General features: G+C 41.7%; 1 protein-coding gene across 11 annotated transcripts; it reads right to left on the bottom strand.

Moving 5' to 3' along the window:
- Positions 1-1,302: 1,302 nt before the first annotated feature.
- On the bottom strand, positions 1,303-21,843 carry pax6b (paired box 6b). Of its 11 annotated transcripts, XM_061041774.1 has the most exons (15): positions 21,671-21,839; positions 15,683-15,875; positions 12,940-13,013; positions 12,680-12,733; positions 11,848-11,871; positions 9,277-9,407; positions 8,914-8,949; positions 8,613-8,828; positions 8,161-8,326; positions 4,764-4,922; positions 4,470-4,552; positions 4,209-4,359; positions 3,525-3,637; positions 3,079-3,220; positions 1,303-2,430 (listed from the first exon to the last, which is right to left on the bottom strand). In XM_061041774.1, the coding sequence occupies exons 4-15, from the start codon at positions 12,690-12,692 to the stop codon at positions 2,345-2,347; spliced, it is 1,320 nt and encodes a 439-aa protein (XP_060897757.1). In that variant the 5' UTR covers positions 12,693-12,733; positions 12,940-13,013; positions 15,683-15,875; positions 21,671-21,839; the 3' UTR covers positions 1,303-2,344. The 11 variants fall into 11 exon arrangements, with proteins under 11 accessions (XP_060897757.1, XP_060897707.1, XP_060897776.1 ...); XM_061041724.1 differs by lacking the exon at positions 12,940-13,013 and having other exon boundaries at positions 21,671-21,840; XM_061041793.1 differs by lacking the exon at positions 11,848-11,871.
- Between the last annotated feature and the right edge of the window lie 61 nt (positions 21,844-21,904).

Below are 21,904 nucleotides of genomic sequence, written 5' to 3'. Positions count from 1 at the left end.
ATCGAGTGAGATGGGTCAATTTAATAAGTCAGTCAGTCTTAACATGATATTTGGTGCTGTTACATGCTGACCTCACTCTCTCTTGGATGCTATCGCTCTCTTTCTAACACATCCCTTCAAATCCACACACACACACACACACACACACACACACACACACACACACACACACACACACACACACACACACACACACACACGACCCCCCTGCTGTGGCAGCAAGTGAAGCAAAATAACTCACTCTGCCACACAATCGCTCCTTTGCCTCGCTCTAGGCACTGACTGCTTTATTCCATGACTTTTCTCTCTCTCTTCTCTGCGCCCTCCACCTCCTCATTGGTTCTGTATTTTTTTTTTTTCTTCATACCATCGTAACTCTGCCACAACAAGAGCCAGTGATGGTGAATTGCTTGACCTTTCTCATTGTGTGGTGGCGGTGTGCTGTGTGGTCTGTGTCGACTTGGTTCAGCCCATACATCAGGAGAGGGTTTGTTATTGTGGACACCTTTGTTTTGTGGGAATTGGAGGTGTTGTGTGTGAAATAGGAGCCCTTGTACTGGCATTTGTCAGCGTTGGATTTGTTTAAAGTTGCAGCTATGATGCATTTGTATGTCCAAGATCCTTGACTCCGACACTGTGTATGAATTGAACAGGCAAAAAGGCTTTCTTTAAGACACAATTTTACTGTACAAAATGTTTTATAGTTTTCACAAAATACATTTAGAAAGCTCCATTTTAAATAAAATTAAATTGAAATATTTAAGAGACAGCGTGTAGACGTTTTTATCTCAGAAGCATTGCTCAGACGTAAACCCAGTGTGTGTGTCCATGTTCTACGCACACTGAAATCAAAATGCAACAACTCAAAAGAGCATGACAGATGATGCTAGAAAAACCCTCCCATGGTCTTCAATTATAAATAAGGACTGCGGGGTTCGACTGCAGTCGCACAAACTCGAAGCCAATGTAATCGAAACAGAACGTGTTTACAAAAGTTTTGCAACACAAGACTAATATCTTTAAAAAAACACTGTGTACTAGATGAAATACAAAGGCTTTGGTCTGTTTTACAATCAACAATGATTAAATCTGATATGTACTTGTAAACAACTGCCAAACACTTAAGTTTAAAACTCTGTCAAGCAATGTTTAATCATAATTATAGGAATTAAATATTTCTAGTTGCACATTTTTTTGACCATAGGACACTATAATACAACTATAGCTAAGAGACAAATTGTACCTGACCCTAAAGAAATGTATTTCATGATGCGTGGAACATTTATAGAATATTCTCGGGGATATAAATGAAATCAACTTTTATTGGAGAAATCTTTCTGGAAGATTTCTAGGGAAGACAAGTACTTTACATTTTGACATAAACAAACTGGATTATATCGAAGACGCAGTCTACCATTTACAGACTACAGGTTTTCTTTGACACCTGTTTTCCCCACATTTAATGTTCTTCGTGGTAATCTAGAGTCAATCCAACCACCGAAGCAAGAGGTCCAAGTTGTGTTGCATGTCGCGTCGTCTTTGCACACACCGAGCTGTCGATCCGTGTTTAATAAGTCAGAGGGGGAGACCACAGCCTCAGTGGGTGGATCGAGTTTTTTTTTTTTCAGTATCCTCTGCTAAATATCCATCCGTACGAAATAAGACCAATAAATAGTTTATTTTTTTTCTGACACAGTAAGAGTCTTCCCTCCAGCTTTTTTCGTCTTTAATGATATGCAACAGCGTCCAGAGACCATGCAAAGGCTGGTAGAAAGTCTCGATATAAGCAGATTAAAAAGATAGTCATGGCAGAATCTCTCCTCTCGCAAAAACAAACGCAAGACCAACATGGTTTTCTAGCAGTCCATCTATCAGTACTTGATCTTGGTTTTTCATATTAACATACAAATGGCCATTTACTAACACACCAGAGAAAAAAAGGAAACAATGACTGAAGTTGGAAATAGAAAAAAAACAGATAAGTTTTTGTTCCATAAAAATGTTAACACCGGGCACTTTACAGAGGTCCATATTTTTTTTTCCCGTCTTTCCATCCTTGTTCTCTCTTCCAAGTCCTCGTTTGTTTGAATGTGCCTAGAGCTACAGAACAGCACACGGTCCCACCGGAAAAAACAAAGCCCAGACGTCCCAAAGCTCTCCCAGAGTCTCTCTCTCTCTCTCTCTCTTTCTCTCTCTCTCTCTCTGTCCTCCTTTCCTCTTATGTCCTTTGCCTCCATTCAACCCTTCCTCGCCTTCTCTACTCTCCTGTGCCGTGTATGTGTGAGGAGCACTGCCGGAGGGCGATGGTGGAGTGGGTGGTTACAGGGTGAAGTAGCTCTTCTCTCTACTGTAGTCTTGACCAGTACTGAGACATGTCAGGCTCGCTGCCTGGGACTTGGACAGGGACAGACACTCCAGGAGAGATGAGTCCTGCAGAGATAGGGAAAGAGAAAAAGACGTCAGTTAAAAAAATAAATAAAAAGCAAAGGCCCCTTAAGTCGACATGCTGAATTAGATGAGTGGATGCACCATGCACAGTTCGCCTTATATCACAGAGCATTGTGCTTTAAGCACTTGCAAATAGGTAGACGAGCAGTGGAGCTGCAATGAGTCACAATGCTCTGCACATGGTTGCACAGTAAAAGGCTCGCAAGCTCGATAAATTGAGGCTTTGGCAATGGCATTTAAACAGAGAGAGTACAACAGCAAATGAATCAAATTAATTAGCAATTTAGCACAGAGGAAATGTGGTTCTGCATGATTAACTCTTCATGACTATAACCGGTATATATGGCTCCCAGTAACAGCATCCTAATGGGGTGGAACTAAACTATGGGCTGGAGTAGTGGGAGTGACATGATGGCGTAGAGCTGGCGATGAAATGAGCTTGGATCATGCAGCCGCAGGAGGAAAATGATGTGGGATGTAGAGCTATCGATACGTTAAAAGCATGAGGAGGACAGAGCATGAATCAGAGACGGCTATGGAAGGCCTAGTTAGAGCAAGTGGTGGCAGATAGTTTCAAAAAGAGTGCACTAATTCCCAAGCATGTTGGTAAACAATGAGCTTTCTGCCTACCTGTTGAGGTGGTACCAGAAGTGGTCATTGATTGGCTGTTCATATGTGCCTGCATATGAGGGGGCGTGTATGTGTCGTAGCTCCGCCCGTTCACAGGCGGACTGGTAGGCAGCATGCAGGAATAAGAGGAGGTCTGGCTGGGCTATAGATGGGGGAGAGAATGTTACATTAGCTTAGCCAACCATATTTGAAGTCTTTAATACTGTCAGCTCTCAAATGTCTTTCATTTTATTTAGATGATTTTTTTTGGTTTATTATCCTTTGATTTAAAAATAGACGGTTTAAAGGAAGATTTTATTTTGGCCAGGAAACATTTGAAAATTACTCATGCTGTTTTTTTTTTTTTTTATTCCACTCTTAAAAATCATATAAATCACCAAAAAACATAATAAAATGACATCCTTTATAACATTTGACTGTAAAGCAATAAGGCCTTTTTTACTTACTTGCATAGGTAGATTGTTTGCCATGGTGAAGCTGGGCATGGGGGGCAGTGCACTGTAGGTGTTTGCAAGTGCAGAGTCAGGTCTACCCAGCATTGACCCCGAGGTGAAGGACACTGTGAATAAGATTTAAAAAAAACAAAAAAAAAACATTAAAAAAATGACACATGAACAGAGTGTTGTGTAGTGCAGGATGCCGTCTCATTAGCGTTAAGTAGTGCGTGTGTAAGCTGACGCCTCATGTGACAGGCTGATGGGCCCGGACAGATATACTGTACACCGTGAGTCTCAGGTGATTGACTTGTAAGCATGAGCTGCAGCTCTGCCGGTGTGTGCCCTCCTGCCTGATGCGGTAATTACGCAGAGAGTCAGCTGAGAAGTTTTGCTCAATCATCCATCAAAGGGAAACCACCGCTGCTTCTTCATGTGAACTAGAGCGCACTGACACAGAGGCCTCTTTGCTCTTTTTTTTTTTTTTTTTTATATTCCTCCGCAGGCTTTTTCATAATAATATTTAGTCGTTTTCATCTGCTGACTTGAACTCATGGACGCTCAATTGTGGTATTGTTTTATGTGCTTCATTTGTCAAATACAGTTGATGAAAAATTACATTTTTTAGATACAATTGTTTTTATTTATTTTTGACAGTGATGTTAAAGTAGTGCCCTGGCTGTGTGGGTGACCTACCCGGCGTGGTGGGCTGTGGGATGGCCTGGTACACACTGGTGCTAAAGCTGCTGCTGATGGGAATGTGACTGGAGGAGTTGTTGGCCTGCCGGCGCTGGTTGCGCAGCTTCTCCTCTCGCCTCCACTTTGCTCTTCTGTTTGAGAACCAAACCTGTGATGCAAGGTGAGGTTCTTATTAGTTTACAAACATCTTTTAAACAACACTTCTGAAAAACGTTGTTTTCTTTAGCTGTTTTAAAAAAAAAAACTCTCATCACTCACTTGTATTCTTGCTTCGGGCAGGTCAATTTTCGCTGCTAGTCTCTCTCGTGCGAACACATCTGGATAGTGGGTTCTTTCAAATTCTGTAATGCAAAAATACGTGTAAACAAATACATTTTCAAATAAATCCAAATAAGTTTCTTTTTATCTGGGGCGTATAGTGGGATACTCGCTGTGTCAAAGGCTCATAATAAGTCGATCTACAATGATCAGCAACGTGTTTTCTTTTAATAAGACGAAGACATATGACAAAAAAAAAACATTCATAAAGACATGATTCATAGATTGTTGCACCTTTTTCCAGCGCTTCAATCTGCTCCTGTGTGAAAGAAGTTCGGTTTCTCTGTAGTTTCCTCTTGAGCTGCAGACGCATCTGTGTCTCCTCTGAGTCCTCTCCGTTCGAGCTGATGGAGTTTGTGTTTTCTCCTGCACCGTCTTGTTGCTGGCAACCATCTGCAAAAAAAAAAAAAAAAAAAAAGAGGGGGGGTTATAATGGAAATATACATTCAATTAAGCTAATTGAATAATTAATTCTCGGGCCCCGTGTTGTATCAGTCTGCGACTAATTGTACAGAGCGCGGTGCAACATCATTAATTAAAGGACCCGGTCATGCTTGATTGGACTCAAAATCAGAGGAATGATTGCCATCCCCTTCTTAATGCAGCCAGATTACAGCCTGCGTGAAAAGACACAATCTGAAGAAGGCTCCGCGGTCAAACTGTTTATAAAATATTGTGGGAACAAAACGTGTTGGCGAGGGGAAAAGGCTGCGCGTACTTCTCGCTCCCAAAACAATGGCGTGTGTTCTCAAAAGGTTAAGAGAAATGTGACAAGATGTGGCGAGCTCTCTTTTCACAGCCTATGAAATGTATTAAAACCCCAAACTCTCTAGCCCCCTTTTTTTTTTTTTTTTTTAGGGGGCAGAGCAATGCCTCAATGGTCGTTCCCATATGGGCGTTGGTATAGCCATTGAGGTGACCACCAACTTCTGAATAGGAGAAGACGCTTTTCAGAATGATACAATGCCTTCAGGAGTAAGGGAAACCATTAAACTATGGACACAGCCCGAGACGAGCAGTGAGCCCTCGGTGGGTGTAATATATGGGAGGGGGGAGCCATTGGAGGAGATGACAAAAGGATCCTCTCTCTCTGGAGGCGCACAGGCTATAGTGCTTTGGTATTGTGCGCACGAGGATCCTAGTCAACAGAGCTTTGAGTCCAGTGTGTTAACCCTTATCCACTACCATCATTAATCACGTCCCCCGGCCAGCTCCACGCCAGTCAGGATTTCTGTCTTCAATTGGAAACAAATGAGTGAGGAGAGAGCATGCAACCCCCTGAACAACCCAAATCAGGCCAATCTATTCACTGGCCCTTCAGTTTGCAGGGCGAGGCTTATCGACTAATGTCTGTCTTGTTGTTGGACATCATTATCACACCGAGGAGTTAATGCGAAATTAAGCAGGGCTGCGCTGATAGAAGGCTGCTTTATGTAATATCTCACTTGTGTCTTCCTGCAGCCATGAAGAGGAATCGTTCACGGACATTGTTCAGGCAGTTTTAATTGATTGTTATTACCGAACATTTTAATAGTTTCACTGGGTAGTGAGAACTTTATGAAGATGGAAAAGGTGCGAGGAGGCCACGAAAGCTGATTCAGATTCTGAAGCTGCACACACAAACACACGCAGGGAAAAAAAAATCATTTGAGTTGTTGATTCTTGATTCTCCCCCTCACTCTAATTTCCTTTTGTGGAAAATGTAGCACTTTAGAATTTCACTCACGTTGTTCTGTAGGCCGTTTTACGCGCCCATGGAAACATATTTAAGTGTTTCTAAAATGTAAAAGTTTTTGGTTCACTGGATAGAACCAGATACGCAACATTTCTCGACAATTTCCTTCGCTGCAAAAAAAACAAAAAAAAAACAGACGAAAGTACTTTTCTATAGGCCAATAGTTTGTATCCACGCTATTTGTTTCTTCACTCCCGGATAATCCATAAAAAGGAGTGAATGTGCTGCTATTATCCGTCTGCCAGACCCACTGACGCTGGGATGGGATTTGTTTTCTTTATAAAAGCGCTGGGAAATAAACTCATTCTTTAGTATCACGATGTCTCAGCCAGTGAGGCGGAAAAGCAGCAAAAAAGAGAGAGTGAGGGAGAGAGAGAGAGAGAGAGAGAGAGAGAGATACCGAACCAATTGCGGCACCTTTCAGCTGCTGAGACCGGATCAAAACACTCTTGAGAACCCGCTTTAGAAGTGAAAGGGAAAGTGAGAGACTAAATCCTATAGACGGGATTTAGAGCCATATAGCCAGTGAGTGAGAATGAGATGAAAGAGGAAAAATCGGTGCGGAGTTTTTTTTTTATTCGTTGCTCTTTGGATAGAGTTGTCTTCTTTTGGGGCCCTGTCACTCTCCACGAAGCCTTTCTATCTGCGCACTGGGCTGTCGGCTGGAAAACATATTTTTATTCCCCTGGGACGATTGATTTACCAAAGTACTTAGTGAATGCATCAACACAATAACCAGGGGAATCGTTTTTATTTTCACTATATAATATTTAGTTTTATGATAGAATTATAAATAGTTAATGACTGGCCTACTTATAGGCTAATAATAATAATAATTGTGATTCAATAAGGTAAATTAACAATCAATAATACTCAATCTTATGAGCTTTGAATTACTTAAAAGTCGAACACAGTCATCTATGGAAATAATAATAATAATAATAATAATGATGATGATAATTATAATACGTTCGCAAATATATGTTAATTTGATTGTTTCCGCATTACTGCTTTCTAAAAACACCCCCACGTGTCCAAATCAAACCATTGCTAACATTGAAGTGAATTCCAGCACGCGTAATTCCGCCTTTCTGACGCGTAAAAAACACAAGAGAACGCTTCTACGTTCTACACACTGGGTTTCTACATTTATGAGCGAAGCACCTGTGATTCTTCTAATAAAAACGCACTGTGTGTTCGGTCTGCTGCAGGAAACCCTGTGAGGTGGAATATTTCCACAGCAGCCCGACCGTCTCCACACTCCTGCATGTTGCCATAATGAGAGACAAAGCCCTCTCTAATGAGCAATTACACGTAGTGCGGAGCGTTCCCATAACCAATCATTGCGTGTGAAGGAAAACATTCCTTTGTACTAAATATCCCCGCACACACACACACACAGACACACACACACTCACAGACACAGCTCGGCCTCCCCATCAGGAGGGGAGGAAAACTCCGGCTGTTGGATGGACACCTCTGCTGAAAGGACAAGCCGCTGTCACGCACATCCATGTCTGGGACAGTGGAGGCATTGAGACTGCATGCACGGCCTGTAGCTTCCTCTAATCGACTAGTCTTAATTGGGGGTCTTGTTCAGGGCATCAAAGCATGCCAATACAATACCTTCCCTGCAAACAGAGCCGTGGACCGGAACCACTGGAAGAGTGAGCTGTAAAACTATTCAGATTCAAACATGACGGGGTTGTGGTGACCTCTGTGGAGTTCAAATCGAGACTATACTGAAGGATTTTTTTTTTTTTTTTTTTTTTTTTTTTTGGTGGGGTTACTGACCAAAAAATGAAACCTATAGATGGCTGGTTTGGATTCCTTCTGTGATACAACCGTGTGTGCGTCAAGGTGTCTTTATCGCCAAAGTGTGATAATGAGGCTCACCTTGGTTGGGCTGCCCTGGCACTGATGTTCCGGGGTACCAGCCGGGCCGGGTCCCCCAAGTTCCTGTCTGACCGTTGAGCATTCTCAGCTTGTCATACATGCCATCTGCGCCCATCTGTTGCTTTTCACTAGCCAGGTTGCGGAGGACTCTGTTTATCGATGACACCTGAATGACAAATTGCATATGATGAGACTGGAGGATTGGGATTAGGTGGAGCACCATATCAGTTTATAACTCCTCAGAATGATAAGGAATGTGCGGAGGATGAAGTTTCCTGAAAAGCGCATTAAATGGACAACGCAGTGATGCTTCAGTGTGTCTGGGTGCAGCAGTGTATTTAATAAGAGTGAACGGATGGTTGCTCATCTCCTCTTCCTCCACTGCATGAGAAAAAAAGTCATTTCATGTGGCAAATTAAATCATGCACATAAGTTACAGTCAATGCACTTACGCTGGGTATGTTGTCGTTTGTGCAGATCCCCTCCGACAGAAGTCTGTCACGGATCTCCCACGCGAAGATAGACGGACACTCCCGCTTGTACTGAGCGATTTTTGCGACCACCTCCGGAGTGGCAACCCTGGGCTTGCTGCCGCCTATTGCTCTCGGTCTTATGGAGCCAGTTTCATAATATCTGCCCAGGATCTTGCTCACGCAGCCGTTGGATACCTGGATAGGAAACAAAAGACACAATTCACATACATTATTTACGACTATTAACGGAATTTCTAAGATGACGTCAATTAATTATCACCTTTTCACTGTCCAGCACTTGGACTTCATCATGGGTCTATAAACACAAAGAATATGCCTTGAATGGTATATTAGGCGTTTTTTTTACAATAGATGTATTCTTTCTAAGAGCAGGCACATAACTTTACTGTGTGTGTGCTTCATTGGACATTTCCAGTAAACTGAAACATGTTACTAATAAATAATAATTTTACTCACTTTAAATGCAATTCAACATTTAGGCCACAGAAAACATTGATTTAATATGAAAATCATACCCTTATTATGTCTTCCATTTTTACCCTAAGAGAATTTTGTATCGATTGAAAACAAAGTCAGTTTGAACATGTTTTCTGTTTTTAAAAAAAGGAATTGAAATATTCACCTGCAGTATCCTGGAGATGTCGCAGGGCCGAGCACCACTGTGGGCAAGTTCAACTATTTTCTGCCTGGTGGAATCCGGCAGCGGTCTACCATTAACAAACACACCACCAAGCTGGTTTACGCCACTGTGACCTACATGGAGACAAAAGCATCGCAGTCATCACACCGCATCATCCCCTTACATTTAAAACATTGGCTGGTAAAAGCAAATAATTTGGTATTGAATGGTATAAGGAGGATGGTAGAAGCGTTCAGGAAAAAAACCGAGTTCAAGATGGAACATGGAGACAGGAGGACAGAAGGTTATTTGAGTTTGCTTCGAAATAAGATAAGCTCTTTTTTTATATGAGGTTGTAAAATGTGTTAAAACATCTCAAGTTTTCTGTTAAAACGATTGTTTAAGAAGCTGTTACGTCGCTCGGTGCATTCCCCTCTGAAGACAAACACTGCACAGTTATTCAGTAATACATGCACAACATGAATAACACGACCTTAATCTGACGACAAAATAAAACACACCGAAACACCTTTTTTTTTTTTAAATAAAAACGAACACATCGATCGGTATTGTGCCCTGAGGAAACACAACCAACATTTGATCAAACCAGCAAACTTGGGTATTTAAACATCCGCACCGTTATCCATCCTAACTTGAACAGCTGCGCATCACCAAAACCAGCTCCCGACTTATGAACTATCCTAAAATAATAACCAGCAGCACAGACAGCAACAGACAACACTAAACCTGAAACAATGTGTTAAATTAGCGTTCATTCACATGCATCGCTTTCGAGAAAGTAGCTTTAAATCGACATCCTTTCCTCCAAAACATTCAATAATTACGCACCAATGAAGCAGGCAGCAAACAGGATACTAGCTCCAAAATAGCATTTTTTATAATTGGTTATTGTATAAAAATGATATTTTTTGCTAAATTATTCCTAAATTGTTTTATAGAATCCCTCTAAAGCAAAGAATAAGCCCGCAAACCTGAAGCCAAATGGGAGAGCTGACTCCCCGGAGTGCCTGAGCTGCTCTCTGTTTCTCCGCTGCCTTCCCCTGCGCTGCCGCCCGGTACATTGACTCCGGGAGCAGAGGCTCCTTAGCAATAAATAAGCTCCAAATATAGAAGAGGGGGAAAATATGATGAGCCTGCCTGACATTTGTCTTTAAAATAAAGCTAGCTGCACGTCAAGTTTGAGCTTAATTTCTGGAAATAGGCGGAAGTCGCCTCGGATCATGCATGGGAGGCTAATTGAAAAGATCAGTTGGAGCACTTGTGGCAGGCATGTCACTTTATGACACCGCTCTGCTTTTGAAAATCGCATCGTCACGACAAATAGTAGCATGATAAAACGACCCTTTCTGTCTGCATTTGGATATCACTCAGACAAAATTGGACGCTACTCGTTTACCCTCCGAGGGAGACTTCGTTTTAAGGTGGCCAGGGGCTACGCGCGGTCACACAAACGAGGGCGCGCCTGGATTCTTAACATATTAAAAGTGACATGCAGTTTTTTTCTCCCCCCCTTGTTTGTATTTGACAACAAATGCTCACAGCCACTGCAGCCCTGTTGTGTGCAATCAGTGGGCGTCTTAACTCTGAAACATGTCATAGTGCTGTGATTTAAACTGCACACTTTATTTAACAGTAATAAATAAAAAAAAGGCCTCTGTGAGAATTAACCTGTTTAACTGGGGGAACATATCCCTTTTGGCCGCTCTGTGTAATAATCTTCCAGCGTGGATCTGATTGATAGTAAATCCATTATCATCCCTCCTGCTCTTTGGTAATTCCAGGATTAAGTGGAATTAATAGACTTCTTACACTGAAATTGGCCTATGCGCACTAAGCAGCCCCTGCTTTCTCTGCGGGCTTTCCACGGCTTCTCCATGTATACACTTCTGATTTATAACAATCAGATAAATCCTCCGAATCGATAAAACCGTCAGATAAGGACATCACATAAAAATCAAACTCTGCTAAAAGGTTAAGTCTTAATCATGGCGACAATTCCCTCAAGTGCCCGGAGTCGATCTCGCCCGCTGGCGCTGATTATGCGCCTTGTATTCTATTGCGAGTGGACTAATAGGAAAACATATGGTGTCAATTTGGACGCTCCCCACCATATACACCCAGGAGTTATTAACACAAAAGCCACCGAGGCCGCCGCGACCTTTAGACAACCCAAAGGGCCGGGCCCAATGATATCTGCTCGGCAATTCGCAGCAGACATCACACGCCAAAGCCAGGGGAGCATCCCATTATCATCAATCCGCAGCAAAGCAGCAGCGCTGGGTGTTGTACACAGCTTTGATAAAGGCCCCATCATCCCCTATAATGGACAACTGGCAAGCGCTGCGGCCTTCCAAATAAAACTCTCCTGCCCCCCAGTTTGTACAAGAATTTTTCCTTTTGAAACAAACCTCTGCACATCAAAAAAAAAACAAAAAAAAAATCCAACTGTCAGCATTGGATTCAAACATATTTGGACTATAATGCGCACAGATTACAGCACAGACACGTCATCGAGGTATATGGAGAATAATATAATAAAATTATTCCACACACCTTCATCACAGATGTCATACACCTCTTGTCCAGCAGCAAGAGAGAAAATGTTTCATGTTTAACCTTTTTTGTTTGACACACACACTAATACACACACACACACACCAGGCATATAAGACAGAAATCATGGGCCACTTTAATAAGCAGCTTCATCTAGCATGTTTTTTTTTATGATTGGCACCCACGACAGTATGGTTGTTAATATTTATCTTCCACGCTGAAACTAGTGAGGCCTGCGGTTATAATACAAGCATTTTCTTTCTGCTTCCTGCTGTCTGTCCGTGAAGAATATGGACTAATCTACATAAGACATTATTCCTATTCCTCATGTTTCATGCAGGGCTCTTCTCCACGCAGCTAATCTTGTATGCAGCCTGGCAGCCAGCTCTAACGCTAATGCAGAAGGCTGTGCAATTATTTAATACCAACTCAAGCAGAAACAAAAAATCTCCCTCTCAACCCAGCCCCCCCTTTATTCTGCCTCCCCCTCTCTTCTTTCTCTCTCTCTCTCTCTCTCTGGAGCAGGACGACGTGTGATTAACTTATCCAATAATAACTTTGCCTACCTTATCATTGCAAAAAAAAAAAAAAAAAAAGTAAAAGATAAATAAATAAATTAAAAGGCCATCAAATAACTGAGAATATTTCTGCGCTGCAACTTCAAAGTCATGCAAATGTATGCCTGAATATATTTCCTTTTAAAGTGTTGAGGAATGAAGAAAAAGTTAGTGCGCTATAATAACAACCATGTCAGTGGGTGTTGCTCCCATGCAACCACATCAAAACTTTGCGGTTGTAATTAAAACTTTCAAATGAAATAAAAACAACTTACTGTTTTGCATCATTGAGGCTACTCCAGACTCCCACGTGGCTTGGTTGTGGTATTCTAAGCGTCACAGGAAGAAAACAGAAGTGGTCAGCATCCAATCCAACTGTATACACATCTGTATTATTTACATGTTTTATTCATTAATTATCTCATCTGATCGTTCGATTTGAATTATTGCGGTTCTTATTTTTAGTGCTTTAACATTACTGATGCATAATGAATTTTGACATCCTCAGTGTATAATATATTTTAATTAAACTTGCCTGGAAACAGAGTTGACTGTCCGCTCTATAACAATTTAGTCAATCATCTGCCGTTTTCACTACTTAATGTCTCCCTATAGGACAAAGCAAAACAACACATTAGCACAGCCACCACAGCTATACTGATGTAGTACTGTATCTGTTTTAATAGTGCCCTACATTTTACAGTTAACCTCAACGCTGCTGCCAGACTAATAACGCAAAGCAAACGCGGAAGATGATTATTTTAACATCTATGTTAAGCACTTGTCAACAGACATTTGAACTAACAGCCTAGACGCGATATGAGGCCTTGAGTATCTCTTTTTACATCTGATGGTTTTCTTTCTATGGGCTTTATTTTTTATATTAAACAATCAGCCCTCAGCGTCACAGTTAGACGCCTTTATTTAAAAACTTGATATCCCTCCGCCGAAGGGGTCTATAGCGTGGAAACTTTACAGTGACACACGTTGTCTACCTCGCCTCACTGCTCTGCAAAAGTCCAGACCAGGAGGGGGTACAAAGCTGGTGTACAAAGCCTGCCGGACTCCCGACAATGCTAACCCCCCCTCCCTTCTTTTTTTTTTTTCTGCCTCCGTGTACCACAAACCCCGGGCGAAAACTCGGCCTCCGCGACTAGAAACACACAGCTTCCCTACTAAACACACCAACAAGTTCAGATTAATACAAAGGGCCGGAGGCATGCATCCACCCCCTCCGGGACCATTCACACACCCTCTCTCCCCCCCCCCCCCCCCCCCCCCTCTCTCTCTCTCTCTCTCTCTCTCTCACACACACACACACACACACACACACACGACCGTGACCCCGGTGCCGCAAGCGCGTGAATGTGGGTTTTGTTTTGCCCTGCCTTTCGAAAGAAAAATTTAAAAAAAGGGGTAATTTCTTGTTCTAAATATTTGGTGGTTATTTTGTGCTGCTGGTGCGGGTTGTAAAGCGGACTGAAAGACACAACAGCGCAGTAGGGCGCTCAATTGGAAAAGACAAATGCATTAAAGAAGCTATTGACTGGGGGGGGCAGATAAAAAGGGGGCCAGGCAGGGAGAAGTCTGAAGTTTCCTCGTTTTCTCCCTCCATGCTAACTTGTGTTGTGTGCAGAGCAAAATGGCCTAATAACGCCGGCTAACAGGCTGTGTGTAGAGCAGGGCTAGTTTGTGACGAGCACTTATATAGAGGGCCGCCATTACTGCTTTTAGGCTGCAGTGTCTTTCATGTTTAACAAATAGGCTGAATTAATCAAATGCAGATTCCATCACATGGCCAACATAGCCTGGGTTAGCCTGTTTAGCATGACTTAAATGACCAGAGCAGACACAGCTTATTTATGTTATTACTATTGATTTTATGTCGTGTTTTTTATAATTAGGCTATTCTGACTAAATAAAATAAAAAGCATTAATTAAGCCTGGCACCTCTGTTCAATCAGCCACTAGCTTTAAACCTCATAATGTGCATGTGGTTAATCATTTATTTAGGGTCGAAAGCTCAAACGTTGTTGTTCCCGAGGTTAACTACGATCTAATCTGCATTTCTTTTCCTTTCGTAATCCGGAACAACAATGTCGTAATTCAACATGCTTATTCTGACCGCTTACAACATTCAAATGCAGAAGTGGTTTATGTAGGATCTCACTACAATAGCCCCGGTGCAGGTTGTCTTATAGAGGTTATATATTTATTTATAGGCCTATTCAATGCATGAAGTTTGTTTTTCTCTTACATTTTATGGGACACATTTAATGTAGCCTAGGCTATCCATTTTTAAAAAATGCAAGTAGCCTATCTTAAATAATTAATCTCCCCTCAGAAGATGAAATATTTTATTGTTTTTATTTGTTTTGTTTTTGTATTTTTTACATTTGAAAACATGAGCGTGGTTGGTAGTAGTTGTGCTATTATTGTTAGCCTGTTTTTGTTATATCTATTAAAGGCTGAATAATTCTGAATTTATCTAAAAAAATTAACAACAACAAAAAAAATCGATATTCATTTTAATTTTAATTTTATTTATTAATTATTTATTTTGAGTATAGTTTTAAAAGCTTATTTGAACATGTCTGGTGTTTAATTAAAACTAATATTGTTTTAAATATTATTTTCCGCTGGTAGGCCTGTCAGGATGATGTCTCAGTGTTTTGAAGACAGCTTTCTACACAGCTTAACTACTCACGTCTAAAATATTTTTGATTTACATTTTTAGCAGAATTGCTTATTTAATAAACTGGGGTGAAGTTTTTTTTCTTTTATGAAACACAAACAAAATAAAACGGTCATCCTGCCCAACACTTTTTTTTGTTGTTTTCTTTTTGCACAAGGCGCTCGGTTGACTCGCCTGCATGAATCAATCTGACACCTTTCCTCAACGGGTCATTGCGCCCCATTCTCCACGATGATCACTGTCCTGGCCCAACGTGACTTTTTACTCTTTACTGTCATAAATAAGCGGTAAGCTATCCGTGCAGGGCCTAAGCACATACACATACACACACACAATAAAATGGAGCAGATAAAACAGAGACGCTAAAGGCTGTTCGAGTCCAGTCAGAGGAAAGCAGGCTGCACAGTCAGAAACACTCACAAACTCTACACTGAACCTCATCCTAAAGACGATAATCAATCACCTAACATCATATAAACTGCAATACAGAACAGGCTAGTGATAAACATACACTTTGAAAAATATAAAGAAAAACATTTTTTAAAGTGATTATTTCTGCAAAAACTTTTTGTCATGTTCTCACCTTTTTGGGGCATCCTGTCTCGTTGTCAAAGTCCTTTTCAAACTACAGGCTTCAGCCTAGTTCTCCACACCACAGAAAGTGAAAAAAAAAGCCGACCAGGATCAGTCTCTCTCTCTCTCTCTCTCTCGGGGGAAGTTCAGAGGAGGGAAAAATTAGTTTCCAGTGGTCTTCGGCGGAGACGGAGGGGATATCCCTGCGAAGTGGACAGAGATTGACAGTGAACTCAGATGTCAGGACGCACGGAGTTTGGCGAGGATGTGCGCTGGCGTGTGAGAGAGCGAATGAGAGAGTCGGAAAGAGAGAGAGTGGGGAAGAGAGAAAAGAGAGCGAGAGAGGGTAGGGAGGGAGGGAAGGAGGGGAGGGGAGGGAGGGGGAGAATGGTGGTGGTAGTGGTAGAAGGAGGAGGAGGTGGGGGCGAAAAGAGAATGAACACACCTATGCTGATTGGTGATGGAACAAGTGTATTAATGTATGTGTTCGTGGTCTGCTGTGCGCGCCTCGCCTCTCCTCGCCTCGCCTCCCTCCGCCGCTCTTCACTGGCCCATTAGCGCGACCCGACCTCTGTCATCATCCCCCATATAAACACTTCCCCCTGCACCACAGCCAAAGCGGGAAACAGGACCGAGTCACAGCGAGAGAGAGAGAGAGAGAGAGAGAGAAAGAGAGAGAGTCTCGTCTTCCCAACCCACTAATCAGCCCACGCATGCAAATACCCTGCGCTCACTTGCTGAATATTGCCCTATTGCAGAGCAACTGCCTCGGAAATGCCCATTGGACGGGGCGCTCTATTCTTCCAGGCTGAATTGGGTCCGTGTAGGGAATCTCAGGCATGTTCAGCTCCAACCTGAGGCTAACTAGAGCTGCAAGCAAAGGAGGACGGGAAATAGCAGTGGAGCTCGTCAATGTTGGAGTTCATAACAGCAAATCAAAGATCTGGCGAGCAGCAGTTTGCAGCGTTTTATGATGTTACAAATAGGCTTTTAATTCTGCATTAAAAGTTTTTACACATTTATTTTCTTTCTGCATCCACGTGTCAGATTTAGAAGTTATTAGAGAGAAGAGATTGTTTGACATAAACGTATTGAAAACTGAGATTTAAACCAGTTTTACTCTCAGATCAGGTCTATATTGCTTTTTTTTTTTCTTCAGGTCTATTTTCCTTTTTTTTTTTTTTTTTTAAGAATCTGTAGATCCCCAAACTTCCTTAGAGGAAACCCTCTCTGCTGAGTTTTCAGAAATTGTCTTTGAAACTAAACGCTCCAAATCAAAAGCCCTTATAACCTTATAAGCGAGCCCCTTCCCCTCACTATAAACAATCAAAAATAATCCCCACCACGTGCTTTTGTTGATTCTTTTGGGTATCACCTTCCCCTGAATAGCCTTACCCCTCCTGTCAACAAGAAGGCCATGCGTAAAGAGCGGAGCCTTTAGGCCAAGCTCCACTGCTCTTTATGGACACATTTGCGAGGCGAGGCGGCCGGCGACGTCACTCCTGCGACCTGACAGCAAATAGCACGCGTAAATAAAGTAAAGCAAATGACTGTGTAGCCATGGCCACACGCTTCCCCAAACTGCGCTTGGTTTTGAATGACTGGCTATTAGCGCACACCTCAACGCACCCAAAAGCAACCCCTCTGCGCCCGTGTTTGAGCGTCCACCCGGAGCTCTGTTGCAGCACCAGTCTGAGCACCGAGGAGCCCCGCGGTTCACTCCAAAAGGAGAAGAAACCGAAGGGGAGAGAATGAGGGTTGTATGGATGTGGAAGCAGAAAAGGGGGTGCATGAAAGGGCAAAGTGGGAGAGAGAGAGAGAGAGAGAGGGGGGGGGGGGAGAGGGGAGAGGGCCAGGCAGAAACAGGGGGAGGGGAGAGAAATTGCTCGGGTTTTTTTTGGATGGGAGGCCATGAAATGAAGTCATGGAGGCCTACACTTGACTTTCTTTGACATGTGAAAAACTAGGAGAAGTCAGAGCTCATCAATAAAACACTTTGGAGGTGAAAGAGGGCTCCCTAACAACCATCGCATTCCTGACTATGGGTTCAATGAGTAGACAAACGACGCTGCCACAGAGGGAGAGAGAGAGAGAGAGAGAGCGAGAGGGGCAAAGAGGGAGGGAGGAAGAGGAGGAAAGAGTGAGAGAGGGGGACTGCCCGGCCTGAATGGGGCCCTCAGTGGGCCGGCGAGATAATGAGCTGAGAGGAGCGGCTCAAACTGTCACCGAGGGTCCTGCGGTGAGGAACAACACTTTGGCCAATACTCCTTCATCAAACAAGCCGTAAACTAAACGAGCACATTCATCTGTTTCTCCTTGCTGCATTGTTTCTACTCACTCTGACTGGTGGCTCAGCCTATAGGCCTGCTTATATCAGCTAAGAGAGGCACGGAGGGAGGGGGGGGGGGGGTTCCCAAACATTTTCACGTCAAGGACCCCCCTATTAGACATGCATTAGACCACAAACACACCCCCTCCACCTCTCCGCAGACCTAAAGGAGTTTGTGCAGAAAAAAAACTCTTATGATTTACTGTAAAGGCAGAGCTCTACTTTCTTCTTCTGACTAATCTGAAATAGTTACAAATATGAACAGCAGAGATGGAAGCTTGGCTCTGAGTTCAAGGCAGTTTGTAACTCCAGAAAAGTGGAATAAAGTTTAAAGAGGAGGCTGCACCACTACTGTGTTTACTACACTCTGCGTCCTCAGTCATGTGGCACAGCTGCAGCCACTGCTCCAAGTCTTCATTTGAGCACAAAGATTGCTGATAAACACCTGACATCTACCAAGACAAAACTCTAAAATAGGGATTTCACTTTGCAAAAGTCTTCATTTTCTGTGCGTAAAAAAGGCGTGTGTTTCTTTGTAGTGCAAATGTTATTGGCCCAGCTGTCAAAAGTCCACACCACTAACCTGCCCTCAGCTGAAAGACAGATTCCCCGATGAGTGTGTCAAGTAGTTTTCTCAGGAAACAATACCTCCACGAGGTTATTGATTTCTTTTCTTAAGCTGTAAATCCGCTCCTGAGCTAATTCAGTGTCTCCAATCTCAGAAGTTTCCCGATGTTATTATTATTATTTCCAATATCTTCCTTCGCTTCACACGTAGATGTTCGACTTTATCAGTTAGAATCTTGAAAGAAAATATGTTGCCTTGTTTTTTTTTCTTCTGTTTTGGTCTGGATAGCCATGGAAGCTAAACCCGGGATAGGCTGATGTTGGGAAAGCAATTAGCCCAATTCGGATTAGCAGCAACTAATGCCACAGGCCTTGAAAAGAAAGCCTAATCTGGTCGCTATTTTCCCCTGGGGCAATGTGGTATTTGTACCCATCTCGAAACTTTTAAATACAAAAAAAAAAGAAAAGAAAGAAAGGCAGTAAGAAAGGAAAACAGAAGGGGAGGGAGCTGCAGTGAAAAACAGTGACATTGTTTGTAGACAGGAGAAAAGGATGTAATGCAGCTCATTCAGAGAGCTCTTGTTAGGGATTACAGTTTACCCTTTACAGGCTGATGCGACTTCATATCAGAGACATGCATCATGTGTCCAACTGCTGCACACACACACACACTCTCTCACATTTCATTTTTTTTATTGGTTTTCTGTTTTGTTAGTTGTTTGCTTTTGTGATGATCCCCCCCACTTGAGGTCACAGTTTGCTCCCTTCTTTTAATCAGGACATCTGGTGAGCTCTATTAGAAACTGAGACAAGGTTGTAACAAGATTGTTTGCAGTGAATCAAAGATGTCTGCGCTGAATTCATCGTTTATTCCTTCTATTCAAAACTGAAGCTTGAATCTATAATCTATAAAATGTTGTATTTTTTTTTATTTAGAGGATAATTCACGAGTTATTTTTTTTAGTAAAAAGAGAAAAGCACCAAACCCTGTTTGGTCATTTTTCTTTTTATGAAATTCAGAAAATCAAATCAAGCCTCTGCTCAAAAAACTGTTCATGCACCTATAATGATCAGTTTATACAATACACCAAATATATTATTATTATATGATTATTATGGTATTATTATTATTATTATTATTATTATTATTAATAATAATAAAAAACGTATTTATATGTATATATTATTAATTAATAATTATATTTGTGTTTTATAATTATTATTTTGATGATGAGAAATAGATATTGAATAATGTGTTTTTTTCAATATAAAAATATATTTTAAATAGTATATATACATAAAAGTGAATAATAATAAAACAATAATTTTAATATAGGCTTAGTTAATATGATTTTAAATACAAAATTAATATTAGATTAAAATCCGTAATTAATGTGATAATTTATTCTAATACAAATAATTATTGTTGTTATTTTTATTTTTGTTTTCATTGTTGTTGTTTCTGTGGTTTCTTTGACTATCAGACTGCTGAGGAGGAAAGTGGAGCCTGATGTGTTTAAGTTTCCTTGTCGTGGAGCTGACCTGTCATTCATCACGCCGCCTCGATCTGTCACATTTATTCTTTCTAAACACATTCATGAGCACGTCGCCGCTTCATTTGCATACATGATTTGCGTGTGTGGTTTTTGTGTTTTTTATCAATAATAATTAAACAATCAAATGCTTGTTTAGACTTTTTGCTTAGACATTTACTCAAACTCCCTTTTTTATGGAGCGCGTTCCTGAAATTGACAATCCTTCTGTGTCGACTTATTTCACAGAAGACGCTGTAAATATTCAATTAAGGAACAAATATCTATGACGCTTCTTTAGAAGAAAAATATTTCCAGAAGACCAAACAAGCCCAAGCCTTCTGCTTTATAGGCGATTTTTAAAGGCATTAAAATGTGCTTGTTCTTTATTTTAAATAAAGGTGCACCATCCTCCTCCCTTTTGGGATATTTTCTTGAGATAAAAACACCAGTACTTTTTTTTTTTTTTTTTTTTACTGTTTTCTCTGTAATTTTCTTCAGCTTTCATAGTGCGAGATCTAGATCTTTAAAGTATTTTTGGAGACTTTAGGGGGTGACATCTATATTTCTTGTGCACCCCACAGAAAGTGTACAGTCCACAGCAGCCCTCTCCTGGCAAAAGGCTGAAGGCTTGGATAAACACCGGGGCTAATGGTGTCACAGCGCTGCTCGGCAAGCGTGACAGAAAGAAACACTGGACCAAAACACACCAGAGAGCCTGGACCTGAGGCGTCCACAGTCCTCCAGCCTATACTGATGAAAACACAGGGAATCTAAATCGTGCATGGGGTAAATGAAAAAGATAATAAAAATAAATCTCAGTTTGGCAAAAAGAAAAGACTGAGATGAGATCCGAGGCCCAGGCCCGTCCTAGTGAAAACCCTGAGGGCGCACATGTCATTCCCCTGCATGCTAAATTTGACCTGAAATCTGGCACACTTTTTTCTTTTCTTTTTTTTGCATTTTAAATCAGTTAAAAATTAAAATGTTAATACATTTTGCAGCTTCCCACTCTTTACTTGATATGTATATTTATAAAGTAATTTCTCCAAGCACACGTGGATTTCAGCGCTTGGAAGCAGCAGAATAAAAAGTAAAATATTACGTTGATGGACAGCGTCACTACCGCGCTGATGGATCGAGCAGAGAGAAAAGAGATCCCTCATACATTCAGTTTACAGTGCAGGTCAGAGCCTTTAATTTCCCCCTCGCGTTACGCTCACAATAATGGAGGCTTTTTAAAGGATTGACGTGCGCTTAATTCCTCGGTGAAGATCGCTAATTACACGCTGTATGTATGTGTGATAAATTACAGCAGTAAGGGAGTCAGATCGCTGTGTGTGGGTGCTCACACCTCCTGTAGGAAGCACTTCACCAATGATTTTACCTAACTTTGCCAATGGATAAGACTTGTAATCCATCAAGTTCGTGTTTCACTTTTCTCTGCACATTTAAAGTTTAAGGAAAAGTGGTGCGCGATTTTTGCAGTGTTTGAATATAAAAGAAGAATGTCATTGTTAATGAAGATGTACAGTAAGCGTTTTTGTTATTATAATCTGTCCAAACTCACCGGATACGAGGCAGCAGGCGTGTGTGTGTCCGGTATCCTATGCGCATAAAGTCGTTCCTTTCCTCCGTGGGAGCTCTCCTCCGTGTCACAGCGACAGAAAACTTATAGGTCCCGAATCAAAATCTATCTACCTTTGGATCCGTCGTGGAGTTGAAATGTCAATGAGAGTGGGGAGAAAAAAAATCTGCAGCTCTTACCAGCAACTTTCCCTTCAGCATCAGCCCTCAAGTTGGC

Source organism: Labrus mixtus, chromosome 1, assembly GCF_963584025.1.
Source record: "Labrus mixtus chromosome 1, fLabMix1.1, whole genome shotgun sequence".
NCBI lineage: Eukaryota > Metazoa > Chordata > Actinopteri > Labriformes > Labridae > Labrus > Labrus mixtus.
This window is presented reverse-complemented; position numbering and strand designations above follow the sequence as displayed.

Excerpts from the sequence above, each read along its gene's own strand:
- pax6b (XM_061041724.1), bottom strand. Across the intron at positions 8,327-8,612 it reads CAAACGACAACATACCCAGC|GTGTCATCGATAAACAGAGT; the intron begins GTAAGTGCATTG and ends TTTGTCATTCAG. Across the intron at positions 2,431-3,078 it reads TTCTGGTACCACCTCAACAG|GACTCATCTCTCCTGGAGTG; the intron begins GTAGGCAGAAAG and ends CTATCTCTGCAG.